This window comes from Scyliorhinus canicula, chromosome 16, assembly GCF_902713615.1.
Source record: "Scyliorhinus canicula chromosome 16, sScyCan1.1, whole genome shotgun sequence".
Lineage (NCBI taxonomy): Eukaryota > Metazoa > Chordata > Chondrichthyes > Carcharhiniformes > Scyliorhinidae > Scyliorhinus > Scyliorhinus canicula.
In genome coordinates, this window is record NC_052161.1 from 106,357,215 (window position 1) to 106,382,297 (window position 25,083).

Here is a 25,083-nt window from a genome sequence, read left to right on the forward strand (position 1 = left end):
CTATAAATACAAATCAGTGTGTTATTCTGCTATCAGTTATAGTGAAATTTAACCTTGGAGGTGGAAACTAGTAGATGCTGCTCCATTATCAGCTTCTGGTCAAAAGAAATCAGCTTTAAACTTACCATTAGTTGAGACCTTTTCAATTGAATTGTTTTGATCGTGAGCATTTCAGTTGTAGAATAATAGTTTGAAGTACTCATACAGGAACTAATGTGAGACAACAAATTAAGGGAACCATACTGCATGGCTGGAAGAGATATTTGAGTTGAGTGACCATAAATACAAGATTAAATATAAGAGAACTAGAAGACATAGCAAGAAAAAACTTATTTGCACATGAAATAATGGGGATGGGCAAATAATTTCCAGAATTAAAGGATATGGGAACAGAGTAGCCAAATGTGATTTGGACGATTTGCTCAAATGCAGGACAAATGCTGACCCTGACTGATTGAATTGAGCCTTCTGGTAACACAAAAGCATCACAGGAAGGTTTGTCACTAGACATTTTATCTGCAGCTTCTTGGGTGAACAGTTACAACATGTAATTACAAAATAAAACTACAATATAAAATATAACTACAAAATAAAACTACAATTAGAAAACTTGTCCTCGTGTTGTTTTAGCTCCTCCATCTGGCAGCACATGGCGCAGTGGATAGCATTGGGACTGCGGCGCTGAGGACCCGGGTTCGAATCCCGGCTCTGGGTCACTGTCTGTGTGGAGTTTGCACATTCTCCCCGTGTTTGTGTAGGTTTCGCCTCCACAACACAAGGATGTGCAGGGTAGGTGAATTGGCCACACTAAATTGCCCCTTAATTGAAAAAAAAATTAATTGGGTACTCTTAATTTAGGGGCAGCAGGGTAGCATGGTGGTTAGCATAAATGCTTCACAGCTCCAGGGTCCCAGGTTCGATTCCCGGCTGGGTCACTGTCTGTGTGGAGTCTGCACGTCCTCCCGCTGTGTGCGAGGGTTTCCTCCGGGTGCTCCGGTTTCCTCCCACAGTCCAAAGATGTGCGGGTTAGGAGGATTGGCCATGCTAAATTGCCCGTAGTGTCCTAATAAAAGTAAGGTTAAGGGGGAGGTTGTTGGGTTACGGGTATAGGGTGGATACGTGGGTTTGAGTAGGGTGATCATGGCTCGGCACAACATTGAGGGCCGAAGGGCCTGTTCTGTGCTGTACTGTTCTATGTTCTATGTTGCCATGCTAGGTGTCTTGCTGCCAGCACAGACTCGGAAGAAATAAAAATGATCTATTTTCATCAGGACGCAATTTTAAAAATAATAATTAAGCTTCAATCCAACGACAATACCATCTGGACCAGTCAACTGTAATCATGTATTTAAAATTTCTTTCATCACTGAACTTGGCTGTTCAGTTTTAAAGAATAAAAATCTGGAGGAAAGGTGATGTTGCTAATATGGTGCGTGTATACATTATATGTCTGTCGAGACGGGAGAACAATTATTCTCTTATGAGGCTATGATTGTGATACTGCTGTTTGAACTGAAACACAATCCAGGGACAGTTCTACACTGCTGTTAATTTTAGAAAAAACATGCGTTTAAGATGGTCATTGTGAGTGGGAGAATAGGTCCCTTAAAAGAGACAGTCACTTGCTCAATTACTGAAGTACAAAAACAAAAGAATGAAATACTTCAGTGAGAATATTAATCCCACAACTGGAAAGGAATCTATTGAAATGTGTTCCAGAAGAGTGTTACAGTGAGAAGCCACTGTGGGATGAAGCTGGAGTCCTGCCTCATCGGTAGTAATAAATATTGGCATCAGCAGTCTTGAACTCATAAAATCATCACATTTAGTTGGAATTGAAAAGATGCGATACGAGTAACAACAATTAGTTAGTCTATTTTAAGTATTATACAAGAAGTAACTTATCTCCACATAGTAATCAGGAGGAGACAGCTAAAGAAGTCATTTGACACAAAGCACATGTTTTGCATCCAACATAACAGGAAAGGAACAAAGCTTTGAGCAATTTGTTTTCCAAAATATAGGAAACATGAAGGATGTAAATAGGCTGATTGACCCTATTAGGTTTGACCTTCCATGATTCAAACTCCCTCAGCCCTCAACAATAGCTTATTGTTTTGAATCTCCAAAAGACATGGGGCTTATTACAATCATCACTTTTTGAGCTGAGAAGTTCCTTCTGACTCCTGATCATAAGTTGTTTTTCACTAGTTCATATCTATGGTGGTGTGTATTCTGCCTTATTTTATGTTTTTTAAGCTATGTATTTAAAGCTTCTCTAATCATAAAATACAACAATTTAGGCTATTCTTTTATGAAGAGGGGGCATGAATCCAATTAACTCATGAGAATTAACTGCATTCTATAATTCCTATGCAATACAGCATGAGTTGGAACTTACCTTGTGGGCACTCTTCCACATGTACTTCATGTAAGCATAGGTGACATGGGGGTGAACTGTAGACAGCGGCTGGTCAAGGTGCTTTGAAGGATCTACGCCAAGCAGTTGGATCAGAGTCTTATGAGCCAGGGCCTAGAAAAAGAGCCATTGTATACAGAGCACAGTTGAAAAATAATTCCAGAAAAGAATAAGTTTCACTTACTATTTTTCTATGTTATATTTTATGTCTCCACAGCTTTTCCCAATATAAGTTTTCATGTCCACATTTATGATGGAAACTGCCAATGCAAACGTCTCGTGCTCTATTCACAACTTAGTTGCGGGATTGCAGTGTGAAATTACAGCAGGCCATGTTTGCAAAGCCCAGATTATAAATATGAGAAGAATTTATAATAGAAGTACAAAAGTAAGGGTAGAATGAAAAAATGGGACAGAACTATGTTTGCACATCATGGTTCAATTATTTCCAGCCTTCTAATAGTCATTTACATTTGTTTTTTTCTCCCTGTATGTGATTTCATTGGAGATAGATTTGAAATGAAAATTTTATGAAGGAACATTTTATGAACTGTGGTAGTGCTGTTTTTAAAGCAAAAGTCATGAGTTTATAGTTCGTCAGTTCACTCACTAAGTAATGGGATCATACTTTATCACTGTCAAAAAGGAAGGAATTTCATAACTCAAAAGTTAAACCATGAGGTTGATGTAGTTCTGGAACTGCATTTCCTCCTGTTCCTTCTTACCAAACGTCCATTCTTGCCACAGAGACTTGCATACTTTAACCAAGTCCTCATATCTTCATGTGGACCAATGACAAGGGAACGAACCATTAGGATTCGCTGCCAATCTTCTACTATCTGCTGGCATCCCTGTGAGGGAAATAAAAGGAAGTTATAGGTGAACTAGTGTTTACAATCATTCAAGGACGTCTACAATTCTCCTTAATTTGTTCTTATTTTCTTTGATCCAAATTATACTAGTTCCTCGATACTGCAGACCCTCTGCTTTTGTGGAATAGGCATGTTACGATCACACTTCAAGCGACAGTGTAATATCTCCTTATGGTTTAGCAGGTAATGTTCTCGTATGCAGTGGCATTAAACTCAGATTGAGCCAAACTCTCCCTTTGGTTTCAGCCACTTTAGCTAATTTCAGTCGAGACAACAAAAGAGGGGGAAAATCAAATCCAGCTCCCACTTTAGATTGCTAACACCAGCTGGAAACTCTGGATACGTAGATGTTAAGTGTGAACTGGACTCAGCTATGGGAGCTACACGTGGAGTAAAATAACCTGTGAACACAGTCTAGCTTACATATGAAGAATTGCCAATTGAGCGCAGTAGTCAACATTTTAGAATTGTGCCTCAGCATGAGTTAATGCCTTTGTGAGAGAAGAGTAGAAAGTGGGGGAGAAAAGGAACATTAAATCATTGATTTGGCAGTGTGATATAGAAACACAACCAAAGATCTCATTATTAGTGCATAGAACACCATCTGATCTGGTTTACATCATTGGGCTATACCTGCCAATGTCAGTGGCTAATGAATGGATAAAATAAAAAAACAAGTTGAAAAAACACACTTCTATGAAAGCTAAATTAAAACTTGAAATGCTAAGATTTATGAAATAAGGGATTATTTGGTCTATTCAACTTCAGATGCAGCCAGTAATTGGGCATATAATCACTTGATTGTAAAAATCGTAAACCAAAAACAACTTCAAATGCCCTGCATATTTTTACATGCAGAGTCTGGAATATGTAAACGAGACTTGAATGTTGTCTTGAATAGAAGCGGCACAAATTTGGTTTAACATAAAATGGGGCATTTGTCTCAACATACTTCTGCTTTCCTTCAAATATGCACCAGAAAAAACCCATATTGAAATGACCCCAGCTTTGAAACTGTGCATGGAAGTGGCTTTGAATCTTACAAATAATGCAAAATAAATCCAATAGGAACATAGATTTTAAAAAAAGTTCTGAAAACTAAATGTAGCTGGAGGCTTCTGAAAATGATTGTACTATATTTACAGATTTGGAGGGAAGAATTTTGGCACTGAAGTTACGAATATGCCATAGCATCTTATCCATTTTTTAAAGCATGTCTGAATTATCTGCAAAAGTGCTGAAAAAATAGAAGTACCAATACTGGTACAAGAAATGTAAATTTTTGTATCAATATAGATTTAACAGGTACTGCAATTCGCCAAACTCCACAAATATCAGGACAAGGAGCAAATTCGGAATTGGGCGAGAAGCACACAATCCTGTAGATGGGAGGGACATACAATCCAAATCTATCAGGACTCTGGGGCCAACCCTGGCCGGGCTAAGTTAATTGGGGCCAAGACAGCTTTATTCAAGAACCAGGTGTGGTTTGGAATGCTGTACCCGGCAAAACTGGGTAACTTTAAGGCAATAAGCAACATTATTTTAACACACTGGAGGACACAGATTAATTCATTCAGAAAAACTAACTGGGAAGACAGTAGTAATAGTCATATATGGACTATGAACAATGTGTCTTCGATCTCTAAGCTGAACTTGCCCGACTTTTTGGGGGGGGGGGGGATGGGAGGGAAGACTGTGACAGAACGGACAACAGAAGAAAAGGGGGGGGGGCAACCAAGATACAGGGCAAACAAGGCAGCGGAACCGGGGGGGGAGGGGGGGGAATGAAGGGCAAGGAAGCACATGGGTGAGATCACAACAACAGCACCAAGGTACACCCAGGTAGCACCAAACACAGCCCTAGCGTATTTTAATACCAGGAGGCATAATGTACAAAGTTAATACGGTACAGTTGTGGTAACCAATCACTGGGGGCACAAAGTTAGGCCCCCCCCCGCATCCATGCACACGTTACATTTATATACATTCTTGTTTACATTCCTAATTTTTTCTTTTCTTTTTTCCTCATATTCCCACCCAATAATTATCTATTTATTACCGTGTGATGTTCCTTGCAATATTATAAATGCAAAACATTTAAAATACTTTTTTTAAAAAGCTGCTGGTTCTCTCACGCAGCAGGGGCCTCCCACTGCCATGGGTAAAATCCTGGTGGTGGCAAAATGAGGCCCTCAGTGGCCCGTAACATTTTAAACAGGTCAGGGACAGACAGGTTGGTAGGTAGCGGAAAACCACCCCGCTTGCGGTGGAGGATAAAATTCTGCCTGCTATTTCTGCAATATTCTTAGGCCATGACTAATCGACCTGCCAATGTTCATATTCCTTCTTTCAAATGAAAAATAATCAGCATGACTTCTACTCCTGACTGAGAGCCAGACTTTTCCTGGAGAGCCAGGGAAGTTTCATAATACGTTCTACTGGTTGAATGGTAAATGTGCATCTTGTCTCAGATTGATTGCCAATGATAATGGAATAAATGTTAACTTGCCTGAAGTCGTTCCCACCAGGTTTGTCTGATGATCTCCCTGCGCTCTGGAACCAGCTTGTATTGGATTACCTCCTCCAGTTCTGACAGCATCTGACAGGAGACCATGGCCTAAAGAACAAAGACTCAACACTTACTGCTGATGTTTTATTACTCACAACTTGTAGACATATAAAAAGTGAAACAAAGCAAGATAATTGCATTCATCCTCTGCCCTAGATGATAAATCGGTCTACTACCATCATCCATTAACAGTAATACTAGGGCAGCACGGTGGCATAGTGGATAGCACTGCTGCCTCATGGCGCCGAGGTCCCAGGTTCGATCTCGGCTCTGGGTCACTGTCCGTGTGGAGTTTGCATTCTCCCCGTGTTTGTGTGGGTTTCGTCCCCACAACCCAAAAATGTGCAGGATAGGTGGATTGGCCACGCTAAATTGTCCCTTAATTGGACAAAAAGAATTGGGTACTCTAAAATTTATTTAAAAAAACAGTAATATGAACTCCAGAGCAAAAAATTTTAAAAGGGCTAATTTCAGGAAAAATAGGGCTCCCCAACTTCCTACGGCAATCAATGAGCAAACCACGGTGATTTAAAAGATTAAAGAGGCATAATTAATTAACCCATCTCCTCCATGTGCCCAATTTCATAAGGAGTATATAGGCTAAAGTCCACCCAATAGGCTAATCTCAAATATCAGAGAGCAAGTTTTTATGCCATTCTTCAATAACTATCTGCCAAACGTATCCACCAGCCTTTTGAAATTGATGCAGGTATTGTTGTCAGCTCTACGTATTCTCTGCTGGATCTGTAGAACCTTTGTGACAAATACAGTTCCTAAAGTCCAAGAATATGAGACATTAATATTAATTAATGTCTTAGTTCTATTCTTGCCACTGAAAAACTAGAATAAAACATTTCCAATGGTTCTCATTGTTAGATTAGCTTTTCAAAAAAAAACACTTAAGATAGATTTGATGCCATGGATGCAGTCTTTGATGACAATGCAAAAATGGCAAAATAATGAAAATAGTAGAATTAGATGAGCTCTGCTCTGTGCCCCAATGCCTTTGTTTGTTCCAGTATTTCAGCTAGACAATAAAAATCCCATGACACTCTTCGAGAAAGAGAAGGGAATTCTTTTGGTACCCTGCTCAACATTTTGCCTTTAGGCACTACAAAGGGAAACTAATTAATCATTCCTTTTTGTGACAGTTTGCTCTATACAAGTTAACTTGCATTTTCCTACATTATGGTAGCTACTGTTCAAGGAATTTTGCTCCTGATCATTATCCAATCGCAAATTTATGTACACCAGATGCCACCAGGCTGCTCGCCTACATTAACTGCAGTGGCTCATACACGAATAGGGAATGCTTTCAAGAGAGAAAAAATTGAGAGAAAGAATATGACTAACAACGAAAAAGGCATACCCTATACTGCGTGGACCATGGTGTCAATCCATACATGATTACTATAAAAATATTATTACAAAGTAAGCCCAGTTGTCATATCCTTAGAATGTCACAAAGCACTTCACAGGCAATATATTATTTTTCAAAATGCAGTTACTTTTATGAACATGGCAGCTACCGCAAGATTCCACAAACAGCAAACATTGCTTTGGTGGGAACCAGGGTCCCAGGATCGATTCCTTGCTGGGTCACTGTCTGTGTGGAGTCTGCACATTCTCCCCGTGTCTGCGTGGGTTTCCTCTGGGTGTTCCAATTTCCTCCCATAGATCCAAAGATGTGCAGGTTAGGTGGATTGGCCATGCTAAATTGCCCTTAGTGTCCATAAAGGTTAACTAGGGGTTACAGGGATGGAGTAGATACGTGGGCTTGAGTAGGTTGCTCTTTGTAAGGGCCAGTGCAGACTCTATGGGCCGGGTGGCCTCCTTCTCCCCTTTAAATTCTATGATCTATGATTAACTGCAAGATTTCACACACAGCAACAATCATTTGCTTTGGTGATTAACTGGTGCTCCGAAATGCCACTCCCTCACAGATGAGGGTAAACAAAAATTGAATCATATCTTAAAGCCTCAGAGCTGAATACCCAACTTTGATTTAAGTAAAGTCACTTTTAACATATTTCAATGCAGTAGCCAATTTATATATGGCAGGATTGCACAAGCAGTAAATGAACTGAAAAGAAAGTCAGTTGGTCAAATACAGGAATGTTGGCCAAGGCAACATAACCTTGGGATCTTGCTTTATGCAAAATAAGACCACAAGACATAGAGCAGAATTAGGCTACTCGGCCCATCGAGTCTGCTCCGCCATTCAATCATGGCTGATATTTTTCTCATCCCCATTCTCCTGCCTTCTCCCCATGTTTAGCACACTGGGCTAAATCGCTGGCTTTGAAGGCAGACCAAGCAGGCCAGCAGCACGGTTCGATTCCCTTAGCCGATTCCTGTAACAGCCTCCCCGAACAGGCGCCGGAATGTGGCGACTAGGGGCTTTTCACAGTAACTTCATTGAAGTCTACTCATGACAATAAGTGATTTTCATTTCATAACCCCTGATCCCCTTATTGATCAAGAACCTATCTATCTCTGTCTTAAACACAGTCAATGATTTGGCCTCCACAGCCTTCTGCGGCAAAGAGTTCTACAGATTCACCATCCACTGGCTGAAGAAATTCCTCCTCATTTCTGTTTTAAAGGATCGTCCCTTTAGGCCGAGATTGTGTCCTCTGCTTCTAGTTTTTCCTACAAGTGGAAACATGCCCTCCACGTCCACTCTGTCCAGGCCACGCAGTATCCTGTAAGTTTGAATAAGATGCCCCCCATATCCTTCTAAACTCCAGTGAGTACAGACCCAGAGTCCTCAACCATTTCTCATTCGACAAGCTCTTCACTCCAGGGATCATTCTTCTGAACCTCCTTTAGACCTTTTCCAAGGCCAGCACATCCTTCCCTAGATACGGGGCCCAAAACTGCTCACAATACTCCAAATGGGGTCTCACCAGAGCCTTATATAGCCTCAGAAGTACATCCCTGGTCTTGTATTCTAGCCCTCTTAACATGAATGCTAACATTGCATTTGCCTTCCTAACTGCCGACTGAACCTGCACATTAACCTGAAGAGAATTGTGAACAAGGAATCCCAAGTCCCTTTGTGCTTCTGATTTCCGAAGCATTTCCCCATTTAGAAAACAGTCTATGCCTCCATTCCTGCTTCCAAAGTGCACAACCTCACACTTTTCCACATTGTATTCCATCTGCCACTTCTTTGCCCACTCTCCTAGCCTGTCCATGCCCGCCTGCAACCCCTTTGCTTCCTCAATACTACCTGCCCCTCTGCATATTTTTGTATCATCTGCAAACTTAGCAACAGTGCCTTCAGTTCCTTCTTCCAAATCGTTAATGTATATTGTGAAAAGTTGTGGTCCCAGCAGACCCCTGAGGCACACCACTAGTCACTGGATGATGTCCTGAAAAAGAACTATTTATCCACACTCTCTGCCTTATGCCAGTCAGCCAATCCTCTATCTATGCCAGGACCTTACCCTTAACACCATGGGCTCTTAATAAATCACGTCCACTGGTTCTCCTTTGTCTAACTTCCTTGTTACCTCCTCAAAGAACTCCAACAGATTTGTCAGACATGACCTCCCCTCGACGAAGACGTGCTGACTCAGTCCTATTTTATCATGCACTTCCAAGTACTGCGTGATTTCATTAGTAAAGGACTCTTAAAATCTTACCACTCATTAGTCAGGCTACACAGCATATAATTTCCCATCTCCTGCCTCCCTCCCTTCTTTAAAAAAAAAGATTTAAAGTACCCAATTAATTTTTTCCAGTTAAGGGACAATTTAGCATGGCCAATCCACCTATCTGCACATCTTTTTGGGTTATGGGGGCGAAACCACGCAAACATGGGGAGAATGTGCGAACTCCACACGGACAGTGACCCAGAGCCGGGATCGAACCTGGGACCTCGGCGCAGTGAATCAGAGTGCTAACCACTGCGCCACCGTGCTACTCCTCCGTCCCTCCCTTCTTAAATAGTGGTGTTACATTAGCCACTTTCCAGTCCTCTGGGACCCTCCCTGCTTCCAGTAATACCTGATAGATCACCACCAACGCCTCCACAATCTCCTCAGCTATCTCTTTTAGAACCCTTGGGAGCAGTCCATCCGGTCCAGGTGATTTATTCACTTTCAGACCTTTCAGTTTCCCCAGAACCTTTTCTTTAGTGATAGCCACTACACTCACCTGTGCCCCCTGATTCTCCTGGAGCTCTGGCATCCCTCAGTGTATTCCACCAGGAAGACTGATGCAAAATAACTATTCAGTTCCTCTGTCATTTCTTTGTTTTTCTTTACAGAAATTTGGAGTATACAATTCATTTTCCCAATTAAGGAGCAATTTAGCATGGCCAATTCACCTACCCTACACATCTTTGGGTTGTGGGGGCAAAACCCATGCGAACACGGGGAGAATGTGCAAACTTGACGTGGACAGTGATCCAGAGTCGGGATCGAATCTGGGACCTTGGCGCCGTGAGGCAGCAATGCTAACCACTGCACCACCATGCTGCCATTGGCACTTCTTTGTTTCCTATTGTTACTTCTCCAGCCTCATTTTCCAGTCTATTTTTGCCTCTCCCTCACCTTTTATATATTGAAAAACACTCTTCCCATTTTCTTTTATTTTACTAGCTAGCTTACACTCATATTTCATCTTCTCCCCACTTCTTGCTTTTTTAGTTGTCCTGTGCTCGCTTTTAAAGGCTGTCCAATCCTCTGGCTTCCCATTAATCCTCGTCCCTTTGTATGATTTTTCTTTTTTGCTGTCCTTGACTTCCCTCGTCAACCATGGATGCCTCGCCCTCCCCTTTGCACGTTTCCTTCTCCTTGTGATGTATTTCTGCTGTGCCTCCTGAATAACCCCCAAAACTCCAGCCTTCTTATAATGCCTTATCTGAAAGTCAATAAGCCTAGATATAAGTTTAAGTTAGGAAGTGGAGCTTGACTCGTAGCTCACTCATTCAGGGGTGAAAGTACGGATTAAGCTGACAAATAATGCATTTGCCATTCGTGGCTATAGGCAGCGAGGGACGTTTAATATTTTTAACTTAATTCCTTAAAATCAGTGTGAAATGCATTGAAAATATTTTGAAATAAGTGCACTACAGTAACAAATTCACCTAGTCAAATAGGAGAACACACATGGCATTCATCTCCCAGATACTTCATTACATAGTTTTAATTGAAAATGATATCTAATGTACAAATATCGCTGATCCCAGGGCTGTTTGTATGGCAGGAAAACAGAATCAAAGTCACTGCTTTGATGCATGACAATCTACGACATGTCATTCTTAAAAATGTTATTTTCCCATATTGTGTTGGTAATTAGAAAATCCAAAAATGGGCAATAATTCCAGGTAGCATTACAAAATAAGCCACCTAATTGAGCAGAGAGGAAGACAAAAATGGGATTTACACTTGCTGAAATTCCCCCAACTCTTGCATCTGATGAAACCCATGCTGCCTGCCCATATCTGTTTACCATGTATTTGAAAAAATGAAAATGAAATGAAAATCGCTTATTGTCACGAGTAGGCTTCAAAGAAATTACTGTGAAAAGCCCCTAGTCGCCACATTCCGGCACCTGTCCGGGGAGGCTAGTACGTGAATCGAACCGTGCTGCTGGCCTGCTTTAAAATCCAGTGATTTAGCTGAGTGAGCTAAACCAGCCCCTTGTGAGCTAAACCAGCCCCTCTAGTGAGCTAAACCAGCCCCTATTTCTTTTATCCTATTTCTTTCTTGAGATGGTTTTTCTTTTTTATTGCTTTCCAAACTGTGATTAGCTCCCCTTAAGGGGTTTCAGAGTAGTTCACATTTCTTTGAATAAAATAAAAATAATGTTCTTGTCGACCAATGTTATTATAATACTCATGTCTTTTTTTCTATATTCACCAGAGACCAAAATGGTTCAATTTGAACTAAATTTCCTTACTGGTATGCAACTCTAAAAACTGAACTGAAACTAGATGCTTTGCTTTTTGACATGATTAACTCTTGAAACTACCTTATCGTTGTGACTTTCTTATGCTATGATCAAGGGAGGTAATCAATTTTGTATTAAAAGAGTTCTAATCTGTTGACATATTACCATTAGGCACTATACATTTGAATCCATCAATGACCAGTGGAGGAGTGAGCAGAAATGTTAGCATTTCTGACTGTGAGCCAGGGGTGTAGAAGTTCCAGTCCTGCTTTAGGGAGTCCTGACCAGCGAAGGTTGGAGCTCAGACAAAAAATCCTGAGTCGTCACACAGTACAATCCGGTCAGTGTGAGTGAGAGCCCTTTCATTGATGGGTAATGGAATCCTTCTGCTGCACGTGGTAAACAATCTAATTGGCAATGTACTTTGTTTACATAAACTACCAGTGTGCAAGCTGTACGTCTAAGCAGCGTATGCTAAAATCCAATCAATTGGCAGTGGGGATGGGGGGACTCCTAAACAATAATGGATGCCCAAACTGAACAACAAAAAACGTTCAGTAAGAAGTCTTACAGCACCAGGTTAAAGTCCAACAGGTTTGTTTCAAATCACTAGCTTTCGGAGCACTGTTCCTTCCTCAGGTGAATGGAGAGGTATGTTCCAGAAACACATATACAGACAAAGTCAAAGATGCAAGATGATACTTTGAATGCGGGCATTTGCAGGTAATTAAGTCTTTACAGATCCAGAGATAGGGGTAACCCCAAGTTAAAGAGGTATGAATTGTCACAAGCGAGACCATGCAGATGCTACGACAACGGATGAACAGTCATCGCGTGACAATCGCCAGGCAGAAATGCTCCCTTCCAGTCAGAGAACACTTCAGCAGTCAAGGGTATTCAGCCTCTGATCTCTGGGTAAACATTCTCCAAGGCGGCCTTCAGGACGCGCGACAACGCAAAATCGCCAAGCAGAAACATATAGCCAAGTTTCGCACACAAGTACAGCCTCAACCGGGACCTTGGATTTATGTTGCATTACATTCATCCCCCTCCATCTGGCCTGGGTTTACAAAATCCTACCACTGTCCTGGCTTGAGACAATTCACACCTCTTTAACCTGGGGTTACCCCTATCTCTGGATCTGGAAAGACTCAATTACCTGCAAATGCGCGCATTCAAAGTATTCTATTGCATCTTTGACTTTGTCTATATATATGTTTCTGGAACATACCTCTTCATTCATCTGAGGAAGGAGCAGTGCTCCGAAAGCTAGTGATTTGAAACAAACCTGTTGGACTTTAACCTGGTGTTGTAAGACTTCTTACTGTGCTCACCCCAGTCCAACGCCGGCATCTCCACATCATCAACAAAAACGTTGGATGGGGTGGATCAATGCTTCCTGTAGCCCAAATTAACAAAATAGAAGAGGAACATCATCAGCTCTTTTGGCCAGCCAAATAGAGCAATATGATGACCAGAAAAAGTTAAGCAAGATCGATTAATTAGTGTTAGTGTGGCACATACCATTTTTTGTTGTTAGGTCTGAAACAGAATCGATTCATAGATGGTAAAAATGAAAAGAAATGTTTTTGGATTTGTTGAAATGAAATGAAATGAAAATGAATATCGCTTATTGTCACAGCTCACTGGGCTAAATCGCTGGCTTTTAAAGCAGACCAAGCAGGCCAGCAGCACGGTTCGATTCCCATACCAGCCTCCCCAAACAGGCGCTGGAATGTGGCGACTAGGGGATTTTCACAGTAACTTCATTGAAGCCTACTCGTGACAATAAGCGATTTTCATTTTCAAGTTGGCTTCAAATGAAGTTACTATGAAAAGACCCTAGTCGCCACATTCCGGCGCTTGTTCAGGGAGGCTGGTACGGGAATTGAACCGTACTGCTGGCCTGCCTCAGTCTGCTTTAAAAGCCAGCTCTTTAGCCCTGTGCTAAACCAGAATAATTGCAAAATAAATTATAGTTTTCAGATCAGTATTTGCACCCTTAAGATATGAATCAGTTCAGCTTGCAAAAAATTGAACAATGAGTGCAGGGGACAGAGCCAAGCGATTTCACAACAAACAGATTAGATCAAAGCTCCAAGTCCTGCCACATCCAATTGTGGAACAGGAATCTAAACAAACACCCCAATCTTAAATGATGGCAGACCCCAGCAAGTTAGCACAAAGAACAAAGCTGAAGTGTTTGCAACTATCTTCAAACAGGATTGCCAAGTGGAGAATCTAATTTTGCCTCCTCCTGAAGTTCCCATTACTGCTGATGCCAGTCTTCAGCCAGTTTGATTTTCTCCAAAAACAGCTAAATGCTCTGGTTACAGCAAAGGCTCTGGGTCCCCTAAACATCTCAGCTATAGTGCTGAAGGATCTGTGCTTCAGAGCTAGATGCACACCCACTTATAATACAGCTACAATACTGGCACCTACCTGACAATGTGGAAAATTGTCCAGATATATCCTGTCCGCGAAAAGCAGGACAAATCTGACCCAGCCAATTACTGCCCTACCAGTCAACTCTTAATCATTAGTAAAGTAATGGAAGGTGTCATTGACAAAACTATCAAGTAATATTTACTCAACAATAATTTGCTCACCAATGCTCTGAGTTCCGTTAGGACTATTTGGCTCCAGATGTTATTATAGCTTTGGCTCAAAGAGGTGCAGTGAGAGTGGCCACCCTTTTATCAATGGATAATTTGACCTACTATGGCATCAAAGAGTCCGAGTAAAATTGATGCCAGAGGGAATTAGGGAGAAAATCTTCCATGGTCAGGAGTAATTTCTAGCACAAAGGTAAGTGGCTATTGGAGGCCAATCATCTCAGCCATGGACATTATTGAAGGAGTTCCTCAGGCCAATGTTCTACGCCAAACCGTCTTCAGCTTCTTCACCAACTTTCCCTGCTTCCGTGCAGCTTTGAACATTTTAAAAGCTAGCATTCCACAAGGGCTTATTTAAAAACAAACCAAGCTCACTAATCCACACAATCTACGTCTTATTGTATACTTGACAAAGATCAGATAATATAGCTTTTGAGGTCCAATAGATGAAACAATTGGGTCAGAAAGAAATTTCAAACAACAGGCAGCAAACATAAGTTTGTCCATATCTTTTGACCTGCAACTTAGCATTATTGAATTATTCATCTAGGTTTCTTATTACATATATCCTTTTAAGTAATAAAGTCTTTGGACTGGACTTCCACCTGATTTATAATTACAACTTCAGTGGTATGAAGATGGCCTTTTAAATAAAATGAAAGCCCAAATAATGAAATCCGATTCCTGGAGTGAAAGACAGTGACTACTTCAAGTATCTTAATCAGCTTTTCAACTTAGTTTCAACGGCATATAAATCAGACTTTTCCAACTTTGCTAAGGAGCTGTCCAGAGTACCACATATTCTGATTTATGTGCTGTAATACAGTAAATACCAAAGAGCAAAAAAAAGACTAGTTCCTGGCTTTTATTTGTCAAGACAGAATATGATCTATTATCTGAATGTATAAAAAAACACAGGGGCACAAATCAAGTCAATGGAAATCTTTAGTACATACCGGTCATTGGAATCAAGAACAAAAATGAATTATGCTGTTGTGTGTTTTTTATTTTCGTTCTGTGTCTGCCACATTAAGGTAACTGTTGTTACATTTATATTTTCCAATTTTAACAATTCATCAATCATACAATCCACTGTTCAAGACCTAACGTGAAAAATATGGACTCTCTGATAAATAATTCAAACAAGCCAGTAACGCAAGTATTTACAGTGCATGAGGAGAGAGTTGAGTGATGTTTCTAAAGTAATTATAATAGGTAGCATTATTGACAGTGTTTGTCAACAATTTCTTCTATGGATTTCAAACGCATCATTGCAGAGACTGGATAATATTCTAAACTATTTCTGCACATATGGTAGCAGTTTAGTCATTGAAATCCATGTATGCAGCCATCCTCAATTAGAAGCTAAAATGATGCAACCTGGTAGTATCGACGAGCTGATAGGGGCAAAACTGCCAAGTTTTCATCATTTATTACTCCTGAGATCGAAAGGTTTGCATCATTAATGAACAAATAACACAAGAACAAAAATTATTATACGTTTCGAATGGATTGTGAAATTCAATCTTTCTTAGACTCACCCCATAGGCACGGCTGTAGCTCTCCCCAGCCATAGCAGTTAACTCTGTATCCAGCAAGTCTCTAGCCTTGTCAATGCACTACAACGGAAGAGGTATAAAATATTAATTGTTTTATTGATATGTCCTATAACAATATGCTGCTACTTTATCCTGGCAAACTAATTGAAAAGGCCACCTACTAGAGTTATTGTTAATATACTCACTCTCCAAATTCCAACCCCGCCCCACCAATAGCACTGATGCATAGAATGCGGAGTTCAGCTAAATAAGGGCATATCCATTTAATCCCCAAGTGATGATTTTATGACCAATAAGAAAAATGCCACCAAGTAGAATTATTATGTCGTCTTTTCAGTAGAGGCTAGAAATGCATTTTTCTGAAGAAGCCAAGTACGGAGTTGCTGATGCAAGTTTGAATAGGTATGGGGCACGGGGCAGCAATTCCATCAAGGTCCCACCTATTCCCCTATATGATTAGGCTATTCTGCAACATCATAAGAGGTCTGGTCTCAATTTCTTTTAATAGAAAGGCACAAAGTAGTGGGTGCGTGCATCAGTCTACATCTCTTGTAAACAAGAGTTAAAATGTCACATTGTTCTTACATGCCCATAGTAGACAATCCCATTATTTCAGTTAGCTCCTGTTCATGTTTGTTCATTAAAGCTTAAGAAGTTCCCTTTATTCTTATTGATGGTGGGCACAAGCACATATTAGAAATAACAATTCTGCATTAACATTTGGTCACAAATGTACACAACTACTCACAATCAAAGCTTATTTTCAAAACCAAATAAAATTAGATGTAAAACTAACAATCACTTTCTTGCAATCATTCTAGTTTTAAAGAAAAAAAATTCTTAGGTTAAAACAAGTTAATTTTAATTCAGGTGGAAAGCTAATTGTTAAATCTTAGTTTGTATATAGTCCACTTGTAAAACCGTATGTGGAAAAATTTGCTTATGTGACTCATCATTTCATATATACACGAACCTACTAATTTAAACTGACAGCTACTGTCAGTTCGCAAAGGTAATTTCCAAAAGCACTTGTCAGAAGGATAATGCCCCTTCCTTGGTGCCTTGGCAAATTCCTGAAGGGATTGTTTTGTAAACTGATCAAAGTTGGGCTTAGCTGAACATCTGTATTGACTATATTTCCAAAAGTCCTTCAATTGTTTTTTTGACAGTAACTGGCTCCCTACTTGAATACCAAGTTCAGGTACTGCTTAATATAACAAGTGGCAAACAGATAAATTAATAGTAGTAACTAAAACATTAGGAAGAAATAAATATAAATTAAACTTTAAAACAAGTATTCCATAGTACATAGGAAGGGGAGTGAATGATGCTAAACCAACAGCTGAAGAACATTAGGAAGCAACACTGGAGTGGTTACAGCAAGTTCCAAGGAGGAGTACCCAGCATAAAGGGAGGTATAGGTAACACACATTAATAAAACTGGACTGGGGATTATTGTATTTTAAAGCTTTGGTCTTTAAACACAGAATTATCAAAAGATGTTAGTGATTTATTGAAGAGGTCAGGGGTCGCTGCAACTCAAGTTGACGACAGGAAGTAGGTCAGAGCAATCAGACCTCAGTATGAGGCAAAAAAACAGCTGGCAGTAAGCATGTTATGTCCTAGTGACATCATTTTAAAGCATCAAATGGCTGGTTTGGAGATCTGTTTCCAGCACGAGGCACTACCTTCCATGTGTGCTCACAATAAGTATGAGTTTAAGAACCTATTCACAAACTCCTTTACTGCCCTTAAGCCTTTGATCAAAATTTAGAAGTTACTGATTAGTGGAATTTTAATGCTGGTGATAACCCCTAATTTTAAAATGAACCGCTACTCATGAGCTTTGATAAAGGACTTCCGCCTGAAAGGTGAGGTGCTGATGGATGGGCAAGCAAATATTTCCCAATGAACGGCACCGTTAAAAGAAAACACTCGCAATGGTTACAAAAGCAGACCAAACATAAGAACAATAGCCCACACACATGCATATGCTGAGAACTAGAATGGCAAATGTTTCTACAGTTTAGCATAAATATGTGTTTTAGTGCTTTACAGAGGTTCATAGATCATTGAATTTACAGTGCAGGAGGCCATTCGGCCCATCGAGTCTGCACAGGCCCTTGGAAAGGGCACCCTAATTAAGCCCACACCTCTACCCTATCCCTAGGGGCTGGTTTAGCTCACTCAGCTAAATCGCTGGCTTTTAAAGCAGGCTAGCAGCACGGTTCGATTCCTGTACCAGCCTCTTCATTGCAGCCTACTCGTGACAATAAGTGATTTTCATTTTTCATTTCATATCCCCATAACACAGTAACCCTACTTTTGTGGACACTAAAGGCAATTTAGCATGGCCAATCCACCTAACCTGCACATCTTTTGGACAGTGGCAGAAAACCAGAGCACCCGGAGGGGTTACAAATAGTTAGGAGGTTACAGATAGATTGAAAACATTTTTGATCCTCCATAATATTTCTGAATGCATATTCAAAAAAGACACACTTGCACATACATTGTTTAAAATGTATAGAAACCTTCATTTTAAGACATCTAGTTCATAGAGCAAATTTGGAATTCTTAAGCATCTAAATATTTTGGCTTCTATACAACCTTGATTATATCTTCTGAATAATATACCCTGGCCCTTTCTTGTGGTTTATGATTGAAATGTATTAATGTGCATGGAAAGAAAGAAAATAGATTATTCCTATTTGAAAGAACTTGCGTTTATGTAAACACCTTTCACGACATTGCAAAGTCCCAAAGCACTTCACCACTTCAAATATAGTCACTTTGAATTGGTGAAGTCACTGTTGAAATGTAGGGAAACACAGCAGTCAGTACTTAAATGAGCAGAGAATGGACATTTTTGGTGGTGCCGATTTAGTGTATACTGTGGAGCTATGGCTGGGCTGCGAAGACAGGTTTTCACATAAAAGACCAGGGCAGGGATTTCTGATAATTGCAGCTTTCTTTTCAGTGCAATTCACCCAAAATCAACCCAAAATCAACCAGAAGACCTGGGATTTCAAATGTGCATTCAGTGAAAATCAGGTTTTTATGATTTTTTGTGTTGGTTTTAAAATATATTGTTAGAAAATCTAATCTGCCCACAAAACTAATATTAATTACTATTGTGTGTTTCCACTAATTGTGCTGATTTGCAAGACTCCATGGAAGCTCTTAAAACTGAGCCTTGTTTTTCGGGGCATGGACATGCATCGGCATATTTTAAAAGTTTAATATAACTTTTTTTAAAATTACTAAGAAACTGAGAGCACTGTATCCCAATTAAATTAGTAAATGGTTCTGTATAGCTGTACTCATCCAGGAAAATTAAAATTATTCCATCGTCCTCTTGTTCTTTGCATTGTAAATGGAGGGCAGGGTTTGTGGAGTGGTGAGTTTCGGGGTCCAAACTACCAATGAAGCCACAGTATTTATATGGTTGGCCCTGTTAAGTTTCTGGTCAATGGTAATGATTCAGCAATGTGTCATGAATTAGAAATATGCATACTTATTTTGTTTAGCAGTCAGGCTGAAATAGGATAGTGCTGGAGATTGTGTTTTGCTGAAAACTGTTTACGTTTCTCTAGAAACAAATCAGTGAAATAATTATTCTTACCCGATGACAGCCATGGTTAAATTAGGTTTCTGCAATAGTGGGAGAGCAACTGGATAGACACTTAAAACAAATAAGCACATTTCAAATCTGGGTAAGGATCTTAATTTCGCTTTGCTTAATTAAGATGCCTGCAGAGATATAACAGTTAATGAGCATGTGGAAGTAGAACAGAAATTACTTTAGTGAACAACCCTATGGTTCAATAGTCTAATGAGGAATTAAACCATTTAGGCTGGATAGACATTATGAGTACCTCATTAACCAGCCTTACATTGAAAAAAAAATTTAGAACGCCCAATTATTTTTTTCCCCAATTAAGGGGCAATTTAGCGCGGCCAATTTACCAATCCTACACATTTTTGGGTTGAGGGGGTGAGATCCACGCAGACACGGGGGGAATGTGCCCCGGAGGGTGACCCGGGGCCAGGATCGAACCCGGATCCTCGGCACCGTGAGGCAGCAGTGCTAACCACTGCACCACCGTGCCACCATTAACAAGCCTTACAAACAGCTATTGGCATAAGTAACTCATAGTCTGAACAACAGAGTCCCTGAAGGTAAGTGAAGGTCAGGAATGGGGTGGAATATAAAACCTGTCACGGGGTACAGCCTAGTGTCAGATAAGGAAAGAGAGTGTAAAGGCATGGGGTGGAATTGTCTGCTCCCGCGCGGCATCGGGAAGGCCGTCGTGAACTTGGCCGAGTTTCACGAGGGCCTCGGAGGCCGCTCCTCGTACCCTATTCACCACCCCCCTCCCCAGGGGGCTAGGAGCAGTGTTCTGTAAATCTCGGCCGCCGGGCATTGACGCTTTCGTCAAGGCGGCGCGCTGAGAATGACGCAACGGCTGCGCCTAAGCTACATCAGCCATGCATGCGCAGGTTGGCCGGCTCCAACCCGCGGATGCGCGGTTGCTGTCTTCCCCTCCGCTGCCCCGCAAGACGTGGCGGCTTGATCTTGCGGGGCGGCGGAGGGGAAAGAGTGCGTCTCTTGGAGACGCCGGCCCGATGATTGATGGGCAACGATCGGGGGCCAGTCCCCTCCCGAGCATGGCCGTGGTGCTCACTCCCCTCTCTGCCCCCCAGAAGCCACAAACGAACCTTTGGCGCCATGTTCACGACGGCAGCGACCAGATGTGGTTGCCGCCGGCGTGAACAAGTCGGAAACATCAGGCCGCTCGGCCCATCCGGGCCGGAGAATCGCTGGTCGCCGTGAAAAACGGCGAGCGGCGATTCTCCGAGCGGGGGGTGCCAGGGCGGCGTGTCGTGAGTCACCCGGCCCTCCTACGATTCTCCCACCCGGCGTGGGGAGTGGAGAATCGCGCGCATGATCAGTCAAGAACAGAAGGTACATGTGAAGTACGTGCAGAAGTTCATGACAGATGGATAATATAAGGGTAGGCTTTTATTCCATGGTTTAGACAAAGAACTCAGCATTTAATAAACAAAACCTTCATAAAGCAATAAGGTTCTGTCAATAATCCATCCAGTCTGATGTCTGAAAAGTAAGAGATTTTAGGACGCCTCAAGTGCAGCAGTCAGTGGGTAGATCAATGCTGACATTCTTGGGTAGTTTGAGAAGTTGTGAAGTGTGAGAAGTTGCGGCACTGAGAGGAACAGAGAAAGAAGGAGAAAAGAAGATCTGTTCACACATACCAGCCATTCTGCCTCACCTGGACCAGTATTCGCTACTTGTTACAGTCTATGTTTTTGCTGTATAGCTAGTGTGTTATACCCCACATTAAAGTCTGGCTAAACTAAACATACCCACCATATTTGGTTCAGTCAATCCTAATTGAATAGATAATCAATAACAAATTGTGCATAAATTAAATTAACAAATTAAAAAGATTAGAATGACTAAAAATGATAATGTTGTTGAATACGAGTGGTTAGATTATTTTTTGTTCTGATCAGCTGAACAAATTTCTGTTAAACTGACACGTACCTGCTGGGCTAAGGAGAACAGGTCCTGATGCAGTGCTAGCACAGCTCTGTAGAATGCGCCATCGTGAGTGTCTCTTGGAATCATACAAGCGTACTCCTCCATACTGTCCCAGTGACCTGTCAGTAAATACACAATCAGCACTGCATGTCAAATTATACACATTCTACTCAGCATAAGCTGTTATCTGAGGAAGCTTGATTGGTTAAATTCTAGTTGCGTTATATCCTACATTTGTTTGGTTAAGCAAATTTAATTTTGTTATAATATAAACAGAAAATTTTGGAAATAAGTCAGCAAGTCTGTCAGCATCTGTGAAGAGACAAACAAACAGAGGGTCGAGGCAGACTCGATGAGCCAAATGGCCTCCTTTTGCATTGTAGGAATTCTATGACTGACATGGTCCCATCAAAAATGTGGACAAGCTAATTTTGTACATGCACAGGGAGACTTTGGTCAATGAATATTCTCATGTTTCAGGTCGATGACCTTTGATCAGATTGTCCACTTCTGTTGCACTGTTTTGTTTTTGTTATACTACTCCTCAAAAGTGCAACAGCCAAGCCAATTATTTCCTATTGTGGTTGGACAAGTGCTTTAACTTGTCCTACATCAAATCCCCAAAAATTACACTTACCTTGATTTGTTAGGTACTGTTATGATGCATAGGTTTCAGAAAAATGCAGTTCCCTGTCAGAATCAGAGGGACCACAGATACCTTGCCTTAATTATAGAATTCTAGTTTTCATTTAGTTTCTTTTTAAATGATGTCCAGTTTTCAAATGGAAAATGTAAGGTTCTAAATAGCTTTGTTTTTTTCTGCTGCTTTCTTCTTCCTATTGTCTATAAATCCTAATCACATTCATTATTTTTCCTCTGTTTATATAGTTTATATTTCCATAGAAATGGTTGTAAGATCATTTACTTACCAAGTTTTTCCTCTTGGGTCTCACTGCCCATTTGGAAATTGGCAGCAAAATTTAAAAAATGGGCTTTCAATGGTTTAAAAAAAAACCCTTCAGAGCTGCTTTCAAGTCAAGTGAAAATGTAGACATTGTTGAAGAGGACGGCACTGTGGCTAGCACTGCTGCCTCTCAGCACCAGGGACCCGGGTTCAATTCCAACCTTGGGTGACTATGTGGAGTTTTGTATGTTCTCCCCATGTCTGGGTTTCCTCCAGGTGCTCCGGTTTTCTCTCACAGTCAAAGATGTGGAGGTTAGGTGGACTGGCCACGCTAAATTGCCCCTTAGGTGTCCAAAGATATGGGGTTATGGGGTCACGAAGATAGGGCGGGGGTCTAGATAGGGTGCTCTTTCAGAGGGTCGGTGCAGACTTGATGGGTCAAATGGCCTCCTTCTGCACTGTGGGAGTTCTGTGATTCTGTGATTGACATCAAAAATGTGGACAGACCACTCTTGTACATACACAGGGAGACTTTGGTCAATGAATATTCTCAACAATAGGACCTGGACAAGTAAGGCTGTAACTGGAAGGATTAAAATAAACAAAGTATTAAGTTAATATTTTGAAATTCTACTTATTTAGATTGCCTAAAATATATTGAAACTATAAATGTGAAAATAAAGGTTTTTCCAATTATGTAATTTCACAAAACAGGAGCCATTTTACTCACATTTCACCCTGGCAACAGTAAAAGGAAAACTTAGAACCTGAAGAATGATTTTTTTTCTGTAATTTTAGCAAGCAGCATGATATTATAGTCTGGAGTCTGACAGCTGCTAGTGGTCTCTCCGGAGTAATCACTGGCATCTCTCAGCGAGTGAAAAATATCCAATCTGGGGTTGTTTTTATGGTGTAGTGAAAACAAATGAGTGGTAGTAACTTCATAATACATCATGTACTATACATCAAAAGCGGGGGAGTTTGGAATCTGTATCAGCAAAATTACTAAAGGTTTCCACTGCATCTAGACTCATTACTTTTGGTTTTCAATTTTCCCTTTTTCAAAAAATGCTCTGTAGAGCAGTCAAAATATACAAGTCACACGTTATTTATTTTTGAGGGCTTTAAATTCCTTCCTTTTCGCCTACAATCCTCATTCATTTGCCTGGACCACCCACGATATAGCAGCCAATGCGACGTGAGTAAATTAAATCCCAAATCTTCATAAAATATTGTTGCAAATCAGAACCTAGCAGTTGTGTGACAATAGCTAGCAATTGTGACAAGGACTCTTCTTCTCCGCTCCCACAGAACTGCAGTTGAGATTGGCAATTCAACAGTGACAGAAGAAATAAAACTGTGCACTTCACACCACTCTGTGGTGCCTCACGCTGGTACTGTAATGCACAGCACTGTCCCCACAAGATTTTGGTTAATCTGTCAAACTGCCCTGGATTATGATTATAGGTTACAATCCAAAATAGAACTGTACAAATTTCAGACTTAAAAGAATTGCCTTTCATGAAAAAATATCAAGGAACACTACTGAACAAGGGGATGTGGAGTCAGGCAACAAATATTTCAGCCCAAATTGTCCCTTGCCCTAATGTACCTTTTGATTTTAGCTTTACTGAAAGAGTTGTTAGAATGTGGAACTTGCTACTACAGGAATAGCTGAGGCAAACAGCATAAACATAATGAAGGGGGAAGCTGGGTAAGTATATAAGAATAAAGGGATTAAGGGTTATGGTGTTCGGGCCGGAAAGTGGAGCTGAGTCCACAAAAGATCAGCCATGATCTAATTGAATGGCGGAGCAGGCTCGAGGGGCCAGATGGCCTACTCCTGCTCCTAGTTCTTATGTTCTTATGAGGGAGAAAGGAGTAGAAGTTGGGCTGATAGAATGAGATAAAGTAGAACGGAGGCTTGTGTGAAATATAATCATCAGCATTGACCATTTGGGCCAAATGGGTTGCATCAATGCTGCAATTTGTATACAATCCGATGTAACAATCGGGTAGAGGTTGACATTTAATAGCAAACCACAATAAATAAAGATCAACTTAAAATGAGCATACAAAACTACAGATAATTAAATGCAGGTCACAATACACACCGACTTTACTTTGTTAGCTCAGCACTCAACTCTTTGGTACTTGCCATCGAGAAATGTCATATTGATGAGGCTTCACAATAGTTGATCCTTACACAATGCAAGGTCTCTTCAACAGATTGATGAACTGTATTTTTGTTAAAGTACACACATACTAAAAAGAGCTAACAATTTAAAGCTTAAGAGTCAAATTTATTCTCACACACACGCATACAAAATCCACTTTGTGTAAAAACACACCTTGTACATAACTCAATAGAAAAAAAAACTCCAGAACAAGTTGGTAAAATTAGCAAAATGAAATGGAGGTGCCAATGCCAAATGCACACTATCCCCATTGATAGTTGAAGATAATCACATACCTAGTCCCCATGCAGCTGCAGCTGCCATTCTCGCCATTTTTGCTTGCGTGTCTTCACACACCATCGTCCATTTTTCACAACACTGCTGATGGAGCTGTCCCCTGAAAGAACAGGTGCAGCAAGTTTAGACAGCTGAAATACCCATCTATTTTTTTTGAACCATTGAATGCTATTGATTTGCATGTTGGTTCTGTTTTTG

At 40.7% G+C, this 25,083-nt stretch overlaps 1 protein-coding gene across 2 annotated transcripts in view; it reads right to left on the reverse strand.

Moving 5' to 3' along the window:
- mtor (mechanistic target of rapamycin kinase) overlaps positions 1–25,083 on the reverse strand; it is a 342,907-nt gene that overhangs the window by 92,413 nt on the left and 225,411 nt on the right. For both annotated transcript variants that reach the window (XM_038821832.1, XM_038821833.1), the window contains 6 exons: positions 24,885–24,985; positions 21,511–21,626; positions 15,924–16,001; positions 5,804–5,911; positions 3,145–3,270; positions 2,402–2,533 (listed from right to left, as the gene is read on the reverse strand). In XM_038821832.1, coding sequence (XP_038677760.1) covers positions 2,402–2,533; positions 3,145–3,270; positions 5,804–5,911; positions 15,924–16,001; positions 21,511–21,626; positions 24,885–24,985 — 661 coding nt within the window. The remainder of the gene's footprint in view (positions 1–2,401; positions 2,534–3,144; positions 3,271–5,803; positions 5,912–15,923; positions 16,002–21,510; positions 21,627–24,884; positions 24,986–25,083) is intronic.